The sequence below is a fragment of the Balearica regulorum genome, chromosome Z (genome assembly GCF_011004875.1).
Source record: "Balearica regulorum gibbericeps isolate bBalReg1 chromosome Z, bBalReg1.pri, whole genome shotgun sequence".
NCBI classification, from domain to species: Eukaryota; Metazoa; Chordata; class Aves; order Gruiformes; family Gruidae; genus Balearica; species Balearica regulorum.
Window position 1 is genome coordinate 80995146 of NC_046220.1, and position 20916 is coordinate 81016061.

The 20916-nt window shown below is 37.0% G+C and overlaps 1 protein-coding gene across 3 annotated transcripts in view; it reads left to right on the forward strand.

Annotated features, from left to right (window-relative positions):
- The window catches only part of PIK3C3 (phosphatidylinositol 3-kinase catalytic subunit type 3), an 82202-nt gene that overhangs the window by 32056 nt on the left and 29230 nt on the right, over window positions 1–20916 (forward strand). For all 3 annotated transcript variants that reach the window (XR_012832945.1, XM_075739468.1, XM_075739469.1), the window contains 7 exons: window positions 776–892; window positions 4490–4621; window positions 6950–7078; window positions 8235–8304; window positions 8993–9057; window positions 11149–11233; window positions 12345–12419. Coding sequence is in view for 2 of the 3 variants with exons in the window: in XM_075739468.1 (XP_075595583.1) it covers window positions 776–892; window positions 4490–4621; window positions 6950–7078; window positions 8235–8304; window positions 8993–9057; window positions 11149–11233; window positions 12345–12419 (673 nt within the window). In the remaining variant the exon portion in view is untranslated. The remainder of the gene's footprint in view (window positions 1–775; window positions 893–4489; window positions 4622–6949; window positions 7079–8234; window positions 8305–8992; window positions 9058–11148; window positions 11234–12344; window positions 12420–20916) is intronic.

Sequence of the window (20916 nt, forward strand, 5' to 3'; positions counted from 1 at the left end):
AAATAGTCATTCTTTAACAACATGGGTGTCTAGGAGGAGGACAGTTTTTCATGTCATATATGTTGAAATTTTTGAAGCGTCCTGGTTTCACCTACTTTTGCTTGATTTTTGAGTTCATGGTAAACCAAAGAAACTGCTGAAAAAGAAAAGAACAAGTATTGAGAATTTTTCCTCTGTTTTATTGCTTGTTTCTGTTCGTAACTTGCTGGCTCTAAAATCCTTTCCCTATTTTATTTACTATTTCTTTATTGAAAGCACTTAACCTTGCAGTGCAAATTGAGACGAGACCTCTTTTGAATTCACAGTGTTGTTCTGTGTATCAGCAGCAGAGGGTGCTGGAGCAGCAGGGAAAAAAAGCAAAACCAAAACTTTTGGAAATTACAATGTATAATTTAGAGCAGATTTGCAGTCTTTCCTCATTTTAGTGTATGTCATACTTCCTATTAATTAGGGATGTTATTCAAATCTGACTTGCTTTGTGAAAATATTCCATGTGCTTATACTTATTAACTTATTTTAGCTATGTGAATAGGTTTGTCCTCAATTCACCACTGAAACTGTTGGTGCAAATTGAAGTCCACTAGTAGGTCGGTAATTGATTGCCAGCTTCTGTGATTCTGATTATGTTTTACGGAAAATACCTTTCACGTTGACAGGAAATTGATAATTATTCACTTACCTCTTAGAAGCCCAAAGGTCTAAGAATAAAAGAATAATTTCTAGATAAAGTAATTACAGAACAAAGAACTAATTTTGTTTCTTTTAATTCACTTAGGGTGATAAGTCTGTCAGAGTTATGCGTTCGTTGTTGGCAGCCCAGCAGACGTTTGTAGATCGGCTGGTTCACGTAATGAAAGCAGTGCAGCGTGAAAGTGGGAATCGTAAGAAAAAGGTAACTAAAGGATTGGAAGCTTATCTCTGGCTAGAATTTGACAATAGTAATATTAGTTTTTCACTAAGAATTCTTAGTACTTGAGATTTACAACAGATGTCTGCCTGTCCTGTAATAATTTTGGCAAACTTTAAACAAAACTAGGAGAGGTTTGGATGAGTCAGAGTTCAAAAGTGTTCTGAGAGTTTGTAGATGAAAAAGAGAAGAGGCCCTTGAGAAAAATCTTGGGATATTTTGGCAAAAGGAAGATATGAGAATAATTGAATAGTTGACGATATAACAGTGAACAAGTTGTGGGGGACATGGGAGGGAGCAGAGGTTATTGTGGTGTGAGAATTATGCTGGGGTAGAGAATGAAATTTGATTAGCAGCAAGGTTTCGTTCATTCCAAGAGCAACAAAACTATTCTTATATAAAGCGTGTGTTTAGCAAAACTTTGTGTTATCTGAAACTTCTGTTGCATCTTGAGGAAAAGGATTTCTATCATAGGTGTATTTTGAGAAGCTTTGTCCTTAGTTAAAATATTTCAAGTCAACTTGACAGGCAGGATGAGGAAGCAGGAATGCCAAAGGAATTTTTATACATATATTTTCTTTTCCTGACACACATCAGTATTTTTAAGTATGGATTTTTTAGCGTAATAATTTCTTTTCACCTTCTTTAAGTCTGTGGGGTATATTTGTGTGGGAAAATGAAACACTTAAGCGCTGCATTGTTTTTATGAAATTGAGTGAATGTGCTATCTATCAGTAATGAAGATGTAATCACTAAACAAGGACGAGGGTTTTTCAATTCATAAGGATATATTTTCTACTTGTGCAATACATTGGGGGTGTTTCGTCAAATGTTATTTTTATAATTGCCACGATATTTCTGTAAAACTAAGAAACACATGGCTTTGATTTTCGGATTAAAATCTAGCTAGCAGCAATTAACCAATGGAAGCATTCTTAACAGTAGTGGGCTACCTTGCTGTTTGTCTGTATTTATGTCTGTTATATTCGGTAGGGATCTTTTATGTATTTGATGCTTGTTATGTAGGACACCAAGCATAAAGAAAACTCGAAAACTGACTAATATTATATTTCTGGTAACTACAGATGTAGGAATGTAGAGCAAGCTCTGAAATCAGATCTATGCAAGCTATTGGCTCTTTAGTTCATTGGTGGTAGGGAATCTCCTTGAGTTCAGGGCTTTAAAGGATCAGAGCTGAAGACTTGAATCAAATTTCAGAAACCAGAACTTATATTTGTTACTGGTATAGAAAATGAATCATCCTGCTAGTTGTGCAGGCAGTTTAGAAATAAATTTTTTGTAAGGCTGTTACACCTGGCACTTAAAAAATTGCTTGACTGTACACAGATTAGATGAAATATCTCCTTTCTTATTCAAATTACTACAGATGGAGAATTTTTATTTCACTAGATTTTGAGAGTGAATCATTGGTTCTTTGGAGGAGTAAATAATTTAATAGAATCATAGAACGGATTAGGTTGGAAAGGACCTTAAAGCCCATCTAGTTCCAACCTCCTTGCCATGGGCAGGGACACCCTCTGCTAGAACAGGTTGCCCAAAGCCCCATCCAACCTGGCCTTGAACATTTCCAAGGATGGGGCATCCACAGCTTCTCTGGGCAACCTGTTCCAATGTCTCACCACCCTCACAGTGGAGAATTTCTTCCTAATATCTAATCTAAATCTCCCCTCTTTCAGCATAAGGTCATTACCCCTTGTCCTATCACTCTATGCCCTTGTAAACAGTCCCTCTCCAGCTTTCAGTACCTTTAGGTACTGGAAGGCTGCAATAAGGTGTCTCTGGAGCCTTCTCTTCTCCAGGCTTAACAACCACAACTGTCTCAGCCTGTCTTCATGGGAGAGGTGCTCCAGCCCTCTGACCGACTTCATGGCCTCCTCCGGACTCGCTCCAACAGCTCGATGTCCTTCTTATGTTGAGAACCCCAGAGCTGGATGCAGTACACTGGGGAGGGTCTCATGAGAGCAGAGGGGCAGGATCACCTCCCTTGACCTGCTGGTCAAGCTGCTTTTGATGCAGCCCAGGACACGGTTGGCTTTCTGGGCTGTAAGCACACACTGCCGGCTCATGTTGAGCTTCTCATCAATCAGTACTCCCAAGTCCTTCTCCTCAGGGCTGCTTTCAATCCATTCTCTGCCCAGGCTGTGTTTGGGATTGCACTGACCCACATGCAGGACCTGGCACTTGGCTTTGTTGAACTTCGTGCGGTTCTCACGGGCCCACTTCTCCAGCCTGTTAAGGTCCCTCTGGATGGCATCCCTTCCCTCCACTGTGTCTACTGCACTGCACAGCTTGGTGTCGTTGATAAACTTCCTGAGGGTGCACTCGATCCCGCTGTCCACGTCTCTGACAAAGATGTTGAACAGCACTGGTCCCAATACCGACTCCTGAGGAATGCCACTCGACACTGATCTCCACTTGGACATCGAGCCATTGACCAGAACTCTCAATCTGAGTGCAACCACCCAGCCAATTCCTTATCCACCGAGTGGTCCATCCATCAAATCCATGTCTCTCCAGTTTAGAGAGAAGGATGTCATGCAGGACTGTGCCACATGCTTTGCACAAGTCCAGGTAGTTGCTCTTTCCTTACCTACCAACGCTGTAACCCCACTGTAGAAGGCCACCAAATTGTCGGGCACAATTTGCCCTTAGTGAAGCCAATGTCACCAATCATCTCCTTGTTTTCAATGTGCTTTAGCATAGCGTCCATAATCTTGTCAGGCACAGAGGTGAGACTGACCGGCCTGTAGTTCCCTGGGTCTTCCTTTTTCTCCCTTCTTAAAAATGGGGATTGTATTTCCTTTTTCTAGTCAGGGGGGACTGCACTAGAGTGCCACAACTTCTCAAATATGATGGAGAGTAGCTTAGCAACTTCATCCACCAGTTCCCTCAGGACACAGAGATGCACCTCATCAGGTCTCATGGACTTGTGCACCCTGATGTTTCTTAGATATTCTCAAACCTGATCTTCTCTTGCAGTGGGCGGTTCTGCATTCTCCCAGTCCCTGCCTTTGCCTTCTGCCACTTAGGCAGTGTGGTTAGAGCACTGGCTGATGAAGACCGAGGCAAAAGTCCTTGAGTACCTCAGCCTTTGCCATATCCTAGGTAATCGGGTCTCCTATTTCCTTCCGGAGAGGGCTCACATTTTCCCTAATCTTCCTTTTAATACGGATGTACTTACAGAAGCTTTGCTTGTTGCCTTTGATGTCCCTGGCCAGATTTAATTCTATCAGGGCTTTGGCTTTCCTAACCTGATCCCTGGCTGCTCAGACAGTTTCTCTGTATTCCTCCCAGGCTGCCTGCCCTTGCTTCCACCCTCTGTAGGCTTCCTTCTTATGTTTGAGTTTGCCCAGGAGCTCCTCGTTCATCCAAGCAGGCCTGTTGGACTTTTTACTTGACTTCCTCTTTGTTGGGATGCATTGCTCCTAAGCTTGGAGGATTGGTTATTTACTACTAATATATCCCTTATAAAAAGACTTTTTATCTGTTCATATATGCCTAGTATGGGTTTTATGATTATTTTTTTTAAAAAAACAATGTTTTATTCTTTTGTTCTTTTAGAATGAGAGGCTTCAAGCGTTGTTAGCAGATAACGAAAAGATGAATTTAGCAGATATGGAACTTATTCCACTTCCTCTGGAACCTCAGGTGAAAATTAAGGGGATAATCCCTGAAAAAGCCACACTTTTCAAGGTAAATGAGGTATTTTGAATAGCTGAAATACAAACAAATCTTATGAGCACTAAGCTTAGAAACATCAGTTGAAATTTTTAAAGGGGCTGATATAGTTGAGGCAAAATAGTTGCTCTTGAAGTGGTTAAACAATTCTTTATTTTCTTTGTGGAACTCTTTTTTTTTTTCAAGTTAATGTGCAAACTTTAAAGCAACTTTTATAAGACTGACAGTTTATAAAGTTTATGGAGTGCCCAAGCTGAAGGCATGCTTCCTAGTTCAGAATTTCTCTGAACTTTAGTTAGACTATGTTCAACAGGAATACCCCTTCTGATCAAAATCATACAAATCAAGACAGGTGTGCTGCATCTCTAGATGTATGCATCTATTCCATTGCAAAAGAAAACTGTTAAAGTGGTAGAGACTGGAAGGCAATAAAGTGGTCCATTTCATGCAGCTGCAGTTGGCTGACAGGTGGATCCTGTGTCCCTATGGTATGTAAGTCCTTAAACCAATCTGTAGCAGTTGCTTGTAATCATATGGACATCGTATACTGTTGAAGGGGCCAGGGTTATTTTGCTTCCTGTGCTACTTGGAACGTAAGTTATCTGTGTCCAGTCATGGACCTCTTTATAAATTTACTTTCAACTCATATAGATGATGGTTATCTAATTTTAAGATGACCAAAATGTGCCTTAAAAGTCAGACCTACGCCCAGAAGACATTCTCTGCCAGTTAAAAAATGTACAAGCTGCTGTGAAAACCAGTGTTAATTCATCATCTATACTAGGCCATAAATTTATTATGGCTAGTAGTTTCATACTTTGACAGGCTGCTTGTTGACTGTGTTATAATTTGTGTTTACTTAAAATCAGAGATGAATATTTTTGCACAGTTTTCTACCATACCATCTCCTAGTTTCCCAGCTTTGGCTTTATTCTTTGTATACCAGTTACTCTCTTTGAAGAGTACACTTCTTCAATTGCATGCTTTTGCACCTCACGTTGGAGGCAGTGTTGCAAAGATCTTGTCCTGAAAACAAAGTTTTGTAAGCTTGAGTCAACTTTTTAACATGAATAGGATTTAAGGGACAGAGGAAGAATGTTGACAAAAAGACTGATATTTCCTAGCCAGAATAGTAACTTAACTTGATTAGGACAAACTCAAGTCAGATGGTCTTTTACATATTGGTGTTCTGTAGCAATGTAGAAAATTTAGGACAAAAAATATGAGATGTAACTTGTTTCAGAAGCAGATATGGTTTGAATTCTCATGATTCTGAAAGGTTACAGATCTCCATTTAAAATCTCATTCTGTACTGTGGGATAAAAACTAAACAAACCGAAAGAGGGAAGAATGCTAATTTTTGGTGTTCTTGAACATTACATGGCAGCTTTAGTAGGACTACTAAAAGAATAATTTTTCCTTTATTTATGGAACTTAATTTGAAAACATTCATTGCATGTGAAAAATCTAATGTAACTGCTCAAATATTAAACTCTGTATCCTTGATTATTTTTTTGTTTTGGTTTTGAGGGAAGTGACTTGGTCAGTTGCAACAGATGAAATCATTCATGTAGGTAATTGATGCCCTTCAACCTATTTTATGCAGAGAAATTGCAAACAATTAAATTGTCTTTTGCAAACAACAATGTAAAAAGGCATTTTTGCTTTTACTAAATAGATTAAGGAAGCAATTAATTGTTTAAGATGTCTTGCCCCTAGCATTTCTTTGATGTTTATCCTATAATTGTGTCTCTCTTTGATCTGGTCAGTTTAAATTTGTTTTGTTGTGACCTTTTGCATAGTGCAAAAAGAATTATGTTGACTGGAATTACATGCATACAAACAAAACTTGAATCTTTTTGTCCTTTCCTCCTCTGCTGCTGGAGGGAGGGGTACAGGGAGAATGTATTCTTCACAGTCCTTGCTGTAAAAAGAAAAGCCTTAACGTATTTAAAAAAAAAAACCAAAAAACCCAAAAAATGTCCCCAAAGCATGCCTGGATCACACTTTTGATAACTGAAAATGGTATGTTCTAATTGTTTAGTCCTAGACAGTGAGTAACTGCTTTTAGAAGCTTTAGAATTGCTTCTTTTCTACCGAACTTGAGGAACATAAAAAGAGCTCTGGGTGCTCACCTCCGCACTGCTGGTATTCAAATGGGACTATTCTAAACCTTTTTGTAAGTGAATTTGATACTTGAATCCTGTGACCTCATACTTACTTAATTCACCTCTGATCTACAATGCAGTGAACCAAGACTTACATTTTAGAGCTCCACTGTAGCAACATGTTAATATGAGCATTGCTGTGAACCAGCTTAGTAGAGTAAGTTTCCTTTTCCAGAGTGCTTTAATGCCTGCTCAGTTATTCTTCAAGACAGAAGATGGAGGCAAATATCCTGTAATTTTTAAGCATGGCGATGACTTACGTCAAGATCAACTTATTCTTCAGATTATTTCACTCATGGATAAGGTGAGAATTATTAATCCGCATCCTTAGCCTTCTGTGTTCGTGATTTTCCTTGTCAAGAGCAAGACCATTAAAAACTTAATGCAGCTTATGTTGCTGATACATACCGTGGTTACCAGATCTTATGTGGCTTTTTGGTTTCCTTTATAGACATGCAGTGATCCTGTATAGACTTAAATAGAATCATAGAATCTTTAAGGTTGGAAAAGACCTCTAAGATCAAGTCCAACCGTTGACCCAACACCACCATGTCTACTAAACCGTGTCCTGAAGTGCCACGTCTACATGTTTTGTGAACACCTCCAGGGATGTTCCACCACCTCTCTGGCAGCCTGTTCCAATGCCTGACCACTCTTTTAGTGAAGAAATTTTTCCTAATACCCAATCTAAACCTCCCCTGCTGCAACTTGAGGACATTTCCTCTTGTCCTATCCCTTGTTACCTGGGAGAAGAGACTGACACCCACTTGGCTACAGCCTCTTTTCAGGTGGTTGTAGAGAGAAATAAGGTCTCCCCTCTGCCTCCTCTTCTCTAGGCTCAACAACCCCAGTTCCCTCAGCTGCTCCTCATCAGACTTGTGCTCCAGACCATTCACCAGCTTCATTGCCCTTCTCTGGACACGCTCCAGCACCTCAATGTCCTTCTGGTAGTGAGGGGCCCAAAACTGAGCCCAGCACTTGAGGTGTGGCCTCACCAGTGCTGAGCATAGGGTGACGATCACTGCCCTGGTCCTGCTGGCCACACTATTTCTGATACAAGCCAGGATACTGTTGGCCACCTGGGCATGCTGCTGGCTCCTGTTCAGCTGGCTGTCAACCAGCACCCCCAGGTCCTTTTCTGCTGGACAGCTTTCTACTCTTCCCCAAGCCTGTAGCATTCCCTGGGGTGGCTGTGACGCAAGTGCAGGACCCAGCACTTGGCTTTGTTGAACCTCATACGGTTGGTCTTGGCCCATCGATCCAGCCTGTCCAGATCCCTCTGCAGAGCCTTCCTACCCTCATTTATTAAATAAATAAATAAAATGGCAAGTAGGCTTTCACTCATTACTGATTTCAGTGAAGAACAGTGGAGGTCAATGTCCAATACACACTCCTTTTAGAAACAGAAACTGCCTTTCTAATTGCATTCATCTTTGCTTTTGTGTGTTGCTTTTTTCCAGCTGTTAAGAAAAGAGAATCTGGATTTGAAGCTGACACCCTATAAAGTGCTAGCAACTAGTACAAAACATGGTATGAATACTTGTATTTTGTAAAAATACACTATTGGGAGGAGTCTTCTTCTGTTCATGGACTGTTGTGACATACTATTTTCATGAGATGTTTTGCTTAGTACAGCATTCTCAAAAGCAGCTCAAATGTGTGAGAAAATCTAGTTGCAATGTAAGTCATGGAAGTAAAGAGGACTTATAAACAAGTACTGAGTGACTACTTTGCTCCATAGCTGACTCAGATGTCTTCATAAAAGCAGCTTGATCTGTATTTTGGAGTATGTGACAATCAATAGTGTTACCTTTGGTGCTAGCTTGCTGTGTGATCTCAGACAAAAAAAATTTAACACTCCTATTTACAGAACTTTGCATGAAATGGAGGCAAAAAAAAAGAAGTCAAAACAAAATCAAATTTGGCTATGCTTTTAGATACATTCTGGATAAATATTTAGAAACCCACTGATTTATCTTTCTCTTCTCATGAAAACTGGGAACAATGGATCTTTTGCAAGCTGATGTGGTATTAATGTCAAGTTGGCTTAAAACTATTGGAGGCAGAAACTTGGGACAAAATATGGGCCTGTTTTGCCAATGAGAAGCACTTGAATGAAAGTATGTTTTAGTGTTGCCTCTTAATAAACATGTGTTACACAGTAGCTTGAGAATTCTATGCATTGCTGACTTTTTTTTTTTGTTATTTCCTGTCATAGGTTTCATGCAGTTTATTCAGTCGGTACCAGTTGCAGAAGTTCTTGCTACTGAGGAAAGTATACAGGTATGTGATGGGAATTTTTAAGTCATCTTCTGAACAAACTGTAAATTGCAGGCTTAGATCTCATTCAAAAGTCATTTGTGTCTCAACTGATTTTTGCATCTGCTGTTAGAGGACAAATGATAGCTTGAAACGTAAGGATATTTACAGCAGATGTTTTGCTTTAAAAAAGTACACTTTAATCACCACATGAATAGCTCATGTCCTAAAAGTAATACCATTTAAATAAAGTGTAATTTAGTTGTGATACTGAAATTCTGGCATTGCTTTAATGATGAATGGAAGATGCATGATACTTTTCTGTATTGCTTTGTTTTAAAGTTTCTGTTGTTCACTAAGTACGTTTTGCTTGATATCTTGTCAAAGTATGTTTTTATTTATTTATTTTTTTAAAATGGAACAACTAAATAGTTTGTTCATATGATTTCTGAAGCCTCTTTCCCTGCAGTAGTGGATGTATAGATACTGTGTGATTTTATTTTTTTATTTTTTACCTTTTCTTTTAGCAAACTTTATGTAACTGTCATGGAATTGAGCAGGGACACGTAATTCAATAGTGACACAGAAAATTCATGCTAGTTTCAAGCACAGTACACAAAATAGGTAGCAGAGCTCAGCTGGTTGAGATAAATAAAGTTAGATAAAAACATACCAAATTGCCATGTAAGATATATAGCTAGTAAGGTTTTTAATGGAAGCACAGCATGTTTATGTTGGATTTGATCTGTCACAGTACCTTTTTTCCCTTTTTTGTAGTTGTGATACTGAAGTTTGCATTTGTTCATAGCTCAGTAACTGGGACCCAAAGCAAATAGCTCCCAGCTACTATAAACTACATATATTAAAAATACAGAGATTAAAAAATGGTTATCACTTGTCATTATCATTTACTTAACAAAAAAGCATATCAAATGCTTATCACTTTTTAAAAAAAAGCTTATCATTAATTAGACAATGACCAGTATCAAGTTGCATAAGGTTTTTTCTGTTCCATAAAGGTTGTGATAACCTACATCTACACATTCAATAATCGCACAGTTTATAATGTGGTTTTTTTGGCAATCCTTTGTAATCTTGAAATGTTGTATTCATTTTCTAGTTCATGACATGTTTTTTAAAATAATATATTTAGAAATGCTTGTGAAATTGTCATTTTGCGATTACTTATAACATATTCCAATCTAAAATAGGTGCCCCACCATTTTAGTTGTTGTGTTAGATGTAAGGAGCAATTCTTTCCTGTGAAGAATTGCTAATCTAAACAGACAAGATGCCAAAAGAATGTGATCTAAGATTACTTCACAGATCAATGGCAAAATACATTATATAGCCCAGATTTCCTGTGCCAAAGCATGATAAAATAGCTGGGCATTGTGGGCCAAGGAAATAAAAATGAAATGAACATTTTTAGGGGCTGTGAATGCTCGGTTTATTCTTTCTGTAATGTTCATTTTGGATGTCACAGCTGTTTTAATAAAGGTGAGCACTGCATGTAAACATTAAAAAATGTTTAATTTCTGAAAAGATTTAAAGCAAGTAATCTAATACTAGGTGGCAATGTAGATCTTCAGGAAAGAAAAGATGTTTTGATGTTTAAATGTTGCTTACCCTCTATCAACAATCTTAGAAATGCCTCCAAAACGTGAAATGTAATTTCGTTTCACGCTCTACAGTTGAGCATTTGGTCTGAAGTCTGGGCTTTTTGTTTAGGTTTTTGGTTTGGTTGGTTTTGGGTTTCGTTGTTTTGTTGTTGCATGCAGCATGTAAAATTTTTGGAGTACTGAAAGTAGATCTCTCTAGTTATTAATTAATAACTTTTCAATGCATTGTTAATTTTCTGAAGCTGTTAATAAAACTGCTTTTCAGGTTGAACTTCATCTGTTTCTCTTAAGAATGTGATGAGTAAGACAAAATAAATAAAGCGATATAAAATTAAATTAGATCTTATTAGGTTCTTTGGAAGTGGTTGTTAGTTTAATAGATTATAATAACAGCCATTTGTGGTGTTAATTTTAAATCCTTTTTTCTACTAGTTCTAAAGATCCTGTTTCAGATCATGTGAATAACTAAACATGTTGATGACTTCCCCTCCAGAACTTCTTCAGAAAACATGCACCTAGTGAGAATGGCCCTCATGGCATAAGTGCAGAGGTGATGGACACGTATGTTAAGAGCTGTGGTAGGTTACACTCTTACAGTTGGTAATTTCATATCTGGAGTATAAAGAACAAGGTAGATAAAGTATTAAGACATTTCAGTTTAGATGACTGTAGGTAGGGCACTATGCACATACTTGATGTTAGAATCTTTGTGAAAAGAATAGTTTTGAGCCTGGCATGTCACACAATTCTTCTCCTCAGCCCTCTTTTTGTTCTCCTTAAAGGAGACTGGAAGATAAATACTTTTTGCTTTTTAGCAATAATCTTACCTCTGCCCCGGCTGCATCTTCAATTGGGGTCTTTATAATTCAGGGGGATATCAAGCATTTATATAATAATAAATCATCTGTATTTGAGGTAGAAAATTTTAATGTTTTTAAAACATTGGGGGATTTGGGGTCTGAGACTACATTCAACTTCCTGTTCCATTTGGATGACAAGAAAAAGTGGTAGTGTAGTTCTTGTTTCAGTAAACTGATGGCAGCATTAAAATATCATATTTGCTGTCTATTAAATTAAAAGCAACTTCATTCAAAAAAACCCCGTAATTTAGTTGTTGCTCCACTGTATCTTCTTTCCCCTTCTTTTTCTGATAGTACAGTCTTTAGAACCGCTTCAAACTGGTTGGGGGGTAAAAGAATTAAGACAGTTTGCATTAGTTCTAATTTATTTATCACTGCCTGGCTTACTGCTTAGCTTGTAAATACTGCTGATGTATACTTGCAGATTCATGTCAACGTCTATGCTTGTTTACAGTTGTCCAAAAATCTTAAGTTCAAAATTTGTGCATTCATTTTGCTCAAAATACTTCATTTTCCTTTGAAGTCTCTTAATCTGAATACTGAAAGAATTTAGGCTTTTAGTATTAGGCATATAATTGTGCAGTAAGAAATGAAAATCTAGCCAGTACCGAATAAGCATCAGAGTTTTAATTTATTACTTCAAATGTTCTTCATACTCCTGATAATCTTGATTTTTCTTCCCCAGCACCACCCCCACCCACAGTCTATGGTATATTTATTACTTGTGAACAAGAGCTGAGATCATGTCATATGCTGTTGTTAATTGTGTGGAACTTGTTGCTCTCCAGGAAAGGTACTTATATTGATGTTTACAATTTACTTCTTACAGCTGGTTATTGTGTAATTACATACATCCTTGGAGTTGGAGATAGACATCTGGATAATCTTTTGCTAACAAAAACAGGTAATTCTTTTTAGCAGTATAATTTTATAACAACAGTTGTTTAATTTCTAATGTGTTGGTACTGTTTTGCTTCATTTTGCTTTTCAGTATAACCCACTGAAGATCATAGGTAAGAATATATTTTTAAATGTAAAGTTATATTGTCTTATCTAAGGTAATATTTGATCCAGTGAATCAAGTTCATTTTTAAACTATTAGTAGTGTGAAGTGGCAGTTCAACAGTGAGAAAGCAAGTAGATTAATTGCTCTCTGAACACATTAGTAGGCAAGATATAATGCGTATCTGATATGTGATTTTGATGTCAGTTTACGAGCAATTTATAATCTGTAGGTAATGGAAGTCTAACTTCACCTAAACACAGACATGTTTATAAACACTGGAGTTTTTGTAGGGTTTTCATTTGGTTTATTTTACAGTCCTGTGTTCTACTGCCATTTTTTTTACACTGAAAACTGGACTGGTACATTGTTTTTTGTTAAACTCAAGAATTTTTTTTGAAAATAGTGTGCACATAGTATAAGGTAAAATTTGACTGCCTTTACCTAGAGCCAAGAAACTTTTCACTGTTATCTTAAACTTGGCTAAAATCATAATCACCTTTTTCAAAACTCTTGGTCCCCAGATGAAAAAAAGGATCCATTTGAAATGATTTGTAAAGTGACTCCAATTTCAAGTATCCTAATTGTTTATTGACAAACCATTTAATTTTGCATTAAATTGCAGTATTCCTGTTTAGTAGCTTTTTTAAACCTGCTATCAGAAAGCAAATTCAAGATCTACTAAGTGGATACCAGTTCTATTTTAATAGTTATCAAATAATTCTGCTTTTATGCTATTCCAAATACAGTAGATGTTTAGTATTTTCAGTAGTCATATGGAATTAGGTAAAATCTTGATGACTTCACTGAGAAGTCCATGTGAATCCTTGTCTCAAATTTGCCGTTCTTTTAAACAGAGAAGTTCTGTGAGCTTTCCAGGTCTGTATGCTTTTCTAAGAAATTTACATATGTTTTAGAAGTGACAATGTCACACGTGACCTGACAGAGCAGGATTCAATTCAGCATTTTTCTGTTCCCTATGAATCTTGTGGTCTTTATGAAACCAAACCACTGTATAGCAAAAATCCAAATGCCTGAGCTGGCTGGATCATTCAGCTCCAGTTGAGATTATATGTATTTCTTTTAAGCCTTCTTTAAAAACAAAGAAGGAAATAGACTTTTTTAGTGTACTGCTGATTACAAATTTACAGCTGGGGAAGAGAAAATAGTAGAAATTACTGTTTAATCAAGTACATAATTTAGTTTGCAGCAAAACCTGTATATCTTGAAAGTTCAAAATAGCAGATGCACATGTAGATTTTCCCTAATTTGTTTTAACTTTTTTAATGTTATTTTTTGTTGCCATCTGTATAGATTAATAACAGACCAGGAGTAGTGAATAATTCTAGTGATTCGAAATAAATAGAAGATTTCTCTACTAGAGGAAATGAAAGATTTGAAAATTAAGTTACTTCATCTATTACAATCTCTGCCTTGGGGTGAAGGGAAATTCAAGTGTTTTAGTTGAAAATAAGTTGCACAAAGTTTTAACAAACAAAAACATTTATTGTAGGGGAAAATTTTTTTGAGTTTTTTGTTTGTTTATTGTGGGTTTGTTTAGGTTTTGCTTGCTTACTTTTGAACAGCAGCTTCCCATATGAGTTCTCATGCCTTGAATACCTTCATTATATAGTGATGAAGAGTTAGGAGTGGTGGTGAAGTATTTATTATAAAGTGAAATGTTTATTGAATTGAGAAGCATGTAAATAAAAAAAACATATTTGGGGAAAAGAGACACATCCACGCGGAAGGCTTGTTAGTTTAGAGATAAAGCTGAAGCATATATTACTTTGAATCAGTATACTCTGTGTGAAAGAGTAGGAAATTAACCATTGGGCCTTGACTAAGGTAAAAGGTCTTGGTCTAAGCACATGAAGGAACAACTAATGCAAGTGTATTTTTCCTTATCTGCCCGGAAAAGAACACATAGGCATTTAAAAATCTGTCTTGAGAGGTCTCTATCATTTGTCTAAGGTGATGGGTATAAATCTTTACATAGCAGGTACTGCTTACATGCTCAGAATAGTGATATTTTAGTGTTTTGATTTGGGGTAAAGTGCATCTTACCTGTCTGTGTTAAAAAGTAACAGCACAATGGCAGTTTGGTTTAGTGGAAGAATTTAAGCAGTACAGCAGAGGGCAGCGCACATCCATGATGCATTCTGAGTCTGAAATTGTTTTCTTCTGCTACCTATGATTTGTCACGTACTGAGAGGGGTTTTTTTCCAAGAGAAAGTTCTTATGTTCCAAAAACAGCAAAGGTTTGTTTCTTGCTATCAAGTATCCCTTAGACTTAAGTTGGAAAAAGTTAACTTCATTCTTCTCTTGAGAATGGAAGCTGTAAGTACCTTTCTTCAAAATTATATGACCGTATATGCATCCTGTCTTGATGATATTTATTTAATGAATTGAAGTTTTCCAATAGGGTTAAGAATGCAGAGTACCAGCTGTGGGTTCTCATACTATTTTTGAATTTATATGGCAGTATATATCATTGCCTTTTTCAGCTCTACCCGTTAATTTGGTAGATGCAGCCACATCTGTGTTGGAGACCTTCCAATAGAATCATTGCATCATCTGCTAACATATATACGTCTATGCTTGTAATAGACATAGTATAATTTAAATATTAAGCAATAGATACTGAAGTTCATAAAAATAAATTGTTTCCCACTCAGTGTTAGAAATGTGCTATAGGATGAGAATGTCTGGTGAAATAATTTCTGCTGTATTTCACAACTGTTTTATTCCTCTAATTGTAGAAATAGGATGACTTTTTAAAGTAGTTTTAAACAATGAATCTAGATTTTCAGATGTTTAAATGCTGTATCATATTTCAAGGGCAGCTGTAGATGTTCGTTTGGAAAGAGATACAGGAAACAATCAGTTAAAATATCCTCATCTATCAGTAATGTTACAAATTACAAGAATACTTGCATCAGTTTCACTAATGTGCCTTAGCTTGCAACCTGAATGTCACGTTACATAGTCAGTATTGTGTTACAGGAATACCTGTTTTCTTTGAGAACTTTAGGTTTCATACTTCTGGAGTTGGAATCTGTTATCAATTATTGTATGTTTTAATTTCTTGTTTCCAGATCTCTAACAACAGATACTACGGTGACTTGTAAATAACAAGACACTGTTTTGCAGCTGAATACTCAGCTGTAAGTAACATCAGTGCCTTGTAGGATTACAGACTGATTTATATATTAATGCCAGTATCTGACTTACCAGCGAATGTGCCCTTTGTTGCCTTGGAAGGAAGAGCAGGTTGTGAAGCTGGATTGTGATATACCAAATGTAGAACGTTCAGTTAACTTTCATGTAATATGCATGTATGTTTCAATTATGTCATGCCTTCCCTTGAAAACACTTTATTCTGAATTTGTTCCACTGTTTTTGATTGTGGAGTTGGGATCTAGCTACCAATGTAACATCCAGATAGGCATGTCTTCATGTTTGCTAAGCCTTTTAAAGTCTTAAGACAGTCAGTACGGTCATCATTAGAGCTTTGATAGTGTTTCAGCTATGATAGACAATTGAAGTCTGCAGTCCCACGTGAGATACCTTAATAGTTTTAACTTGTTTTATAGACAGGCAGGGATTTCACAAAGGTTCTGTTGTATTTGCAGGCTATATGTAGGTATTTTAGGATATCCTGAGACATTCAGATGGCATTCTTGAGTAGCACTGCATGTGCGTGTCAGTGCAACTAGTTCTCACCCAGCTTAATCTTTCAATAACCTTTACAGACTCATGTGTAAAACCAAGTTCCCATTATAGGTTCTCTAAATACAGGCACTTATCTGACCTCTACACCTGAAATTGGTCTGTAGCAGTAAAATGACTTGCTAGGTGGATAAAATTAAGTTTATTAATATCTGAGGGTAGGTCAAAGACTGAGGGCTTAGAACTTGAAAACCACATTTACTTTTAGCGTCATGTGTAAGTAGATGAAAGAACTGGATTGTTGTCTTATTTAATGCTTACGGGTAGGGCTGTGGTCTGTCTTCAGTGTAAAGTGCACCAGTTGACATCCAGGCAAGACAGAAAAGATCTGAACAGTTCCATATATGAGATGACACCATGTGTTTGTACGTTCAGTGCTTTTCAGTTCAAACCTGCTTTGGGATAGATGGTTTTAAGATGACAAAAATGGAATAACTATAGGATTCAAACCTTCTTCTGTGTCAGTGCTTAAAAAAATACATTGATGAATATGTTTATTAATGTTGTAAACTACTGTAGTATGTGAAATACAGTGGAATTTTTAAATACATTTTAAGTGTTACTAGTCTTGATAGCGGAACGTCCTTTTTGAAAAAACAAACCAAAAAACCCACCACCAAACCTAACATACACTGTTTAGATTTCTCTTTGCAACTCCAATTGCTATCATGCCTACCAAGGAGCACGTAAACTTTTAGCTGTTAGTCTCCTAAAATACTTTCTTTTTTAGGTGTCTTGAACGGTATTTCTCATGTAACAATACATATCTGACTTTTTTTCCTATAATATGCCTGCATAGAGTGTATTTTGAGAATGGACAGCTTGAGGTGTGGGGGTGTGGGGAAATTACAATGCTTAGCACAAGCTGGGCCCTTATCTGTTGTGTGGATGACAGTGATAAACTTTACCTCCAGCTGTTGCTGCACACTGAGTTTAAAAGCTGTATCCTGGTTAAGTACTTAACAATTCATACTAATTTCTTCCATTTCTGTGCAGTCTTGGAAAAGTTATAACATGTAGCTGATTAAAATGATGACAATAAATCAAGCATTCTGATTATTATTTTCTTTTTGTCATGGCAGTGGTCTGATAGCAAAGGAGAAATTTTGATGGTAAGATCAGAACTTGCTGAGAAAGCCGGGAAACCACCCTGTCCATCCACACACTTTCATCAGAGGATTTTTTTTATCCTATTACTTCAAAATTAAAATAGGGATTCAGTTAAAATAGTCACTGAATTGTACTTTTTTTGTACAAGTCAAGTTAAAATAATAGTGGCAGTTGCAGTTTACAGAAAATATATTGAAATTCAGACCCTAGGGGATTTTGTATTTTGTTTGGGTGGTTTTTTCCACTCTTCCCAAAAGTGGGAACAAGTAAGTTCAGAGTGATTTGTAAAGTTTTCTTCTTGCCTGTTAGAAGACATTTGCCACCAGACTTTATTTTAATAACTGCATTTAATTTGCTTTGCCTTCCACATTTTGTTTAAGGATTTCAGAGTTCTGTGCAGGTTTTCCAAAGCTTTTCCTAACAGTCCTCTGGTGAAATAAAACAATTTCTGTGCTGCTATATGGGAACTTTCTCCTGTACTAGAATCTAGGCATTAACAGTAAAAGTGATGGGCAAAACAGCCTGTCCGGCTTCAGTCAGATATTATTGGCTATTGCAAGCACCAGATACCAATTTTTAGTCTCCATAGGTCCATGCTTCACTTAATCAAAGATCACTTCACTCTCAAGGCTGAAAGGAACTCAGATGGACTTTCAAATCCCTCATGCCCTGACTCCTAGTCAAGGAGACTTTCCACATTTGATGCCATTTCCTTGAGCTCCCCAAGGGCCTGGTCTTCATTGCATGTGTTAGAAAACCAGGTGTTCAGTAGAAAAATGTAGTCAACCTCATTATTTATTTATTTATTTTTTAAAAAAGCTTAAAAGTACACAACAATATCAGCTTTTAGGTTTTGAACTAAACAATTTTGGGTGTGCATGCTGCATTGTTGCATATGCCTGGAAATGTCTCATCCTCTTCCTGTCAGTAAATGTCTTGTGTCTTGCTTTTCCTACAGTAAAATAGCTGGAATAGGGAATGGAGAGTGCTTATTAGGCCACTGTTTTTTAAGGTGAGAGACTCAATTTGAAGTCTTCCCAGCAGAGATTTTTCCTGTTTCCTGAGAAGGTGCTAGTGTCGTATTTTAGATTTTGAGGAGTGAGCCACTTTCAACATCAGAAATACTTGTCTAAAGCTGTGGATCTTGCACTATAAGTGAGTGCCTACATGTAGACCTGCTCCTAGCCTTGAAGCAGGGCAGGAGGTTCGTGCATACTTGTTTATGGTCTCAAGATGTTTCCCGAATTATGTTTTCATTTCTCAGATACCTAAAATCTCCCATTTTTGTAAGGAACTCAGATTTCTAAGTAGCGGTCTAAAGGTTTCAGTGTCTAAGTATTAGAAATTCAAGGCCTTTATATCTAGCCTTACAAGAATGTAATAGTCTCAGAGGATGAAATGTATTTCACCTGTTGTCTTAAGTAACTTCGCTTTTAGTTTGAAACACAACTCAAGCAAAACACTCTTACCCATATGATTTAGCATTCAGGAACAGTAATAAACCAAAATAAGAAATCCCGTCTTGTCTTTTAATTTATAAGCACATCTAATAATTAAGAGCCCGTTAAATTAGGATGTAATAAATCTGAAGGAGTTGGATTAGAAGCTGAGGTTAAAAACATGATGGTATGAGAGATGGAAGTGTATGTGTTATGGAACTGACACTGTATATTGAAGAAAGGAAATGTAATTGTTTTATAAAACATGGAAGTTCAAAGCCTTTAGAAAAAGTAGTGTTACACAAAGTTCACAAGCAGTCTAATTTACCGGGAGGATAGATTATAATTGTCTATAAATGCCATGCTATGACTATGAATTATTACTCATAGTGAGGGTGCCAGAGCACTGCCCCAAGTTGCCCAGAGAGGTCATGGAGTCTCCTTCCTTGGAGATTCTCTCAAACCATCGTATTAAATACACAACCAATTTAATTTGTCCAAACCAGGCTTATTCTTCACCTGTTCCAATAGTAGATAAGTCCTCGAGGAGAACACAAGTCAGGCTTCTCTGTAGAAAGCTCTAAAACTTCAGTACTCCCTCGAACTGGCTTGGTTCGTCTTTACTGCTGTAGCGGCTTCAGAGAAGCACCAAGGGGAGCCTTCTGCCCATATTCTGTAATATGGTATGCTGGCTTAATTGATCTTGGAGGAGCTATCACGAATGAAAATGAGTGAAGTCTGTGTTTAATACATGGATTTGAAGAATATGAAATATATTTAATGTATTTAAATTAAAGCTTTTGACATATATTTTGGGTCAGCATAAAAATCTGCTGAATTTTGAAATACAGCTAGGGAAGCTATGTTAATGCAGGATGGCCTCATCTTGTACTTTCTTTCATACTTAATTCTAAAAGTTAGTAAATAAACTATTTGATATCTAATTTATATGAACATATATTAGTCAGGTATTCAAATGTTTTAGATGCATCTTTGTTACGAATTTAAGTTATTAATTCTTGCCTCTTATTCCCTATCTCCAGAGCAAACTAAAAAGGAAAGATTTAATTACTGCCAGAAGAGTTAGTGTTTTATTAAAAATGTTGTCTCTTGACTCTTCAAGGTGACAGGTTTGAAAAAGTGAACAAAAACCAGAACCCTCAAACATTTTTTGTAACTTCATGGGGTGTGTAGGTGTATATATCAAAGTGTTTACTTCAAAAACTTAGTGTGCAAAAATGAGCTCCGAAAGTAACTCCTGTAACAGCTTGAATAAACTATTGAAGGAAGGGAGGTGGGGTTTTTTGGTTTTGATTTTTTTTTTTTAAAGCAAAATTAAGTATGCAAAATATAATGGTTGTGGCATTTATCAACTAACAAATACTTTGTCTGCTTATTAAGCATCCTTGTGAACTCCCTTGGAAAATAGACTGTGATAGAATCTGTTTCTTGGTTTGAAGAGTGTTTATGACAGATCTCAAGCAGCCTTATCTGATGGTGGAACATTATTATTCAATGAAATGGTCAAAGAGGAGTGACTAATTGAAAAATACTGTCTGCTCCATTTTTTTTTAAGAGTGAGCACCTAAGCTTATGAAAATACGAAAATGAATACAGATACTGCAGATTAAAATACTTCTTGGCAAACAGATCTCTGTCCATAATGCTGTTCAGTTTCTTAATTGTGAAGCAAGACTTTCTGTATATTCTGTGCTACCTGTGACTGTCTAGATAACAATCATGCTAATAATTTTCCTAGAATCATAGAGTGGGTTGGGTTGGAAGGGACCTCAAAGATCATCTAGTTAGAACTCCCCTGCCATGGGCAGGGACACCCTCCACTAGACCAGATTGCCGAAAGCCCCATCCAACCTGGCCTTGAGCATTTCCAGGGAGGAGACATCCACAGCTTCTCTGGGCAACCTGTGCCAGTGTCCCACCACCCTCACAGGGGAGAATTTCTTTCTAACATCTAATCTAAATTGACCCTCCTTCAGCTTAAGGCCATTCCCCCTTGTCCTGTCACTCCGTGCCCTTGTAAAGAGTCCCTCTCCAGCTTTTCCGTAGACCTCCTTCAAGTACTGGAAGGCCACTATAAGGAATATATATTTTCTGTC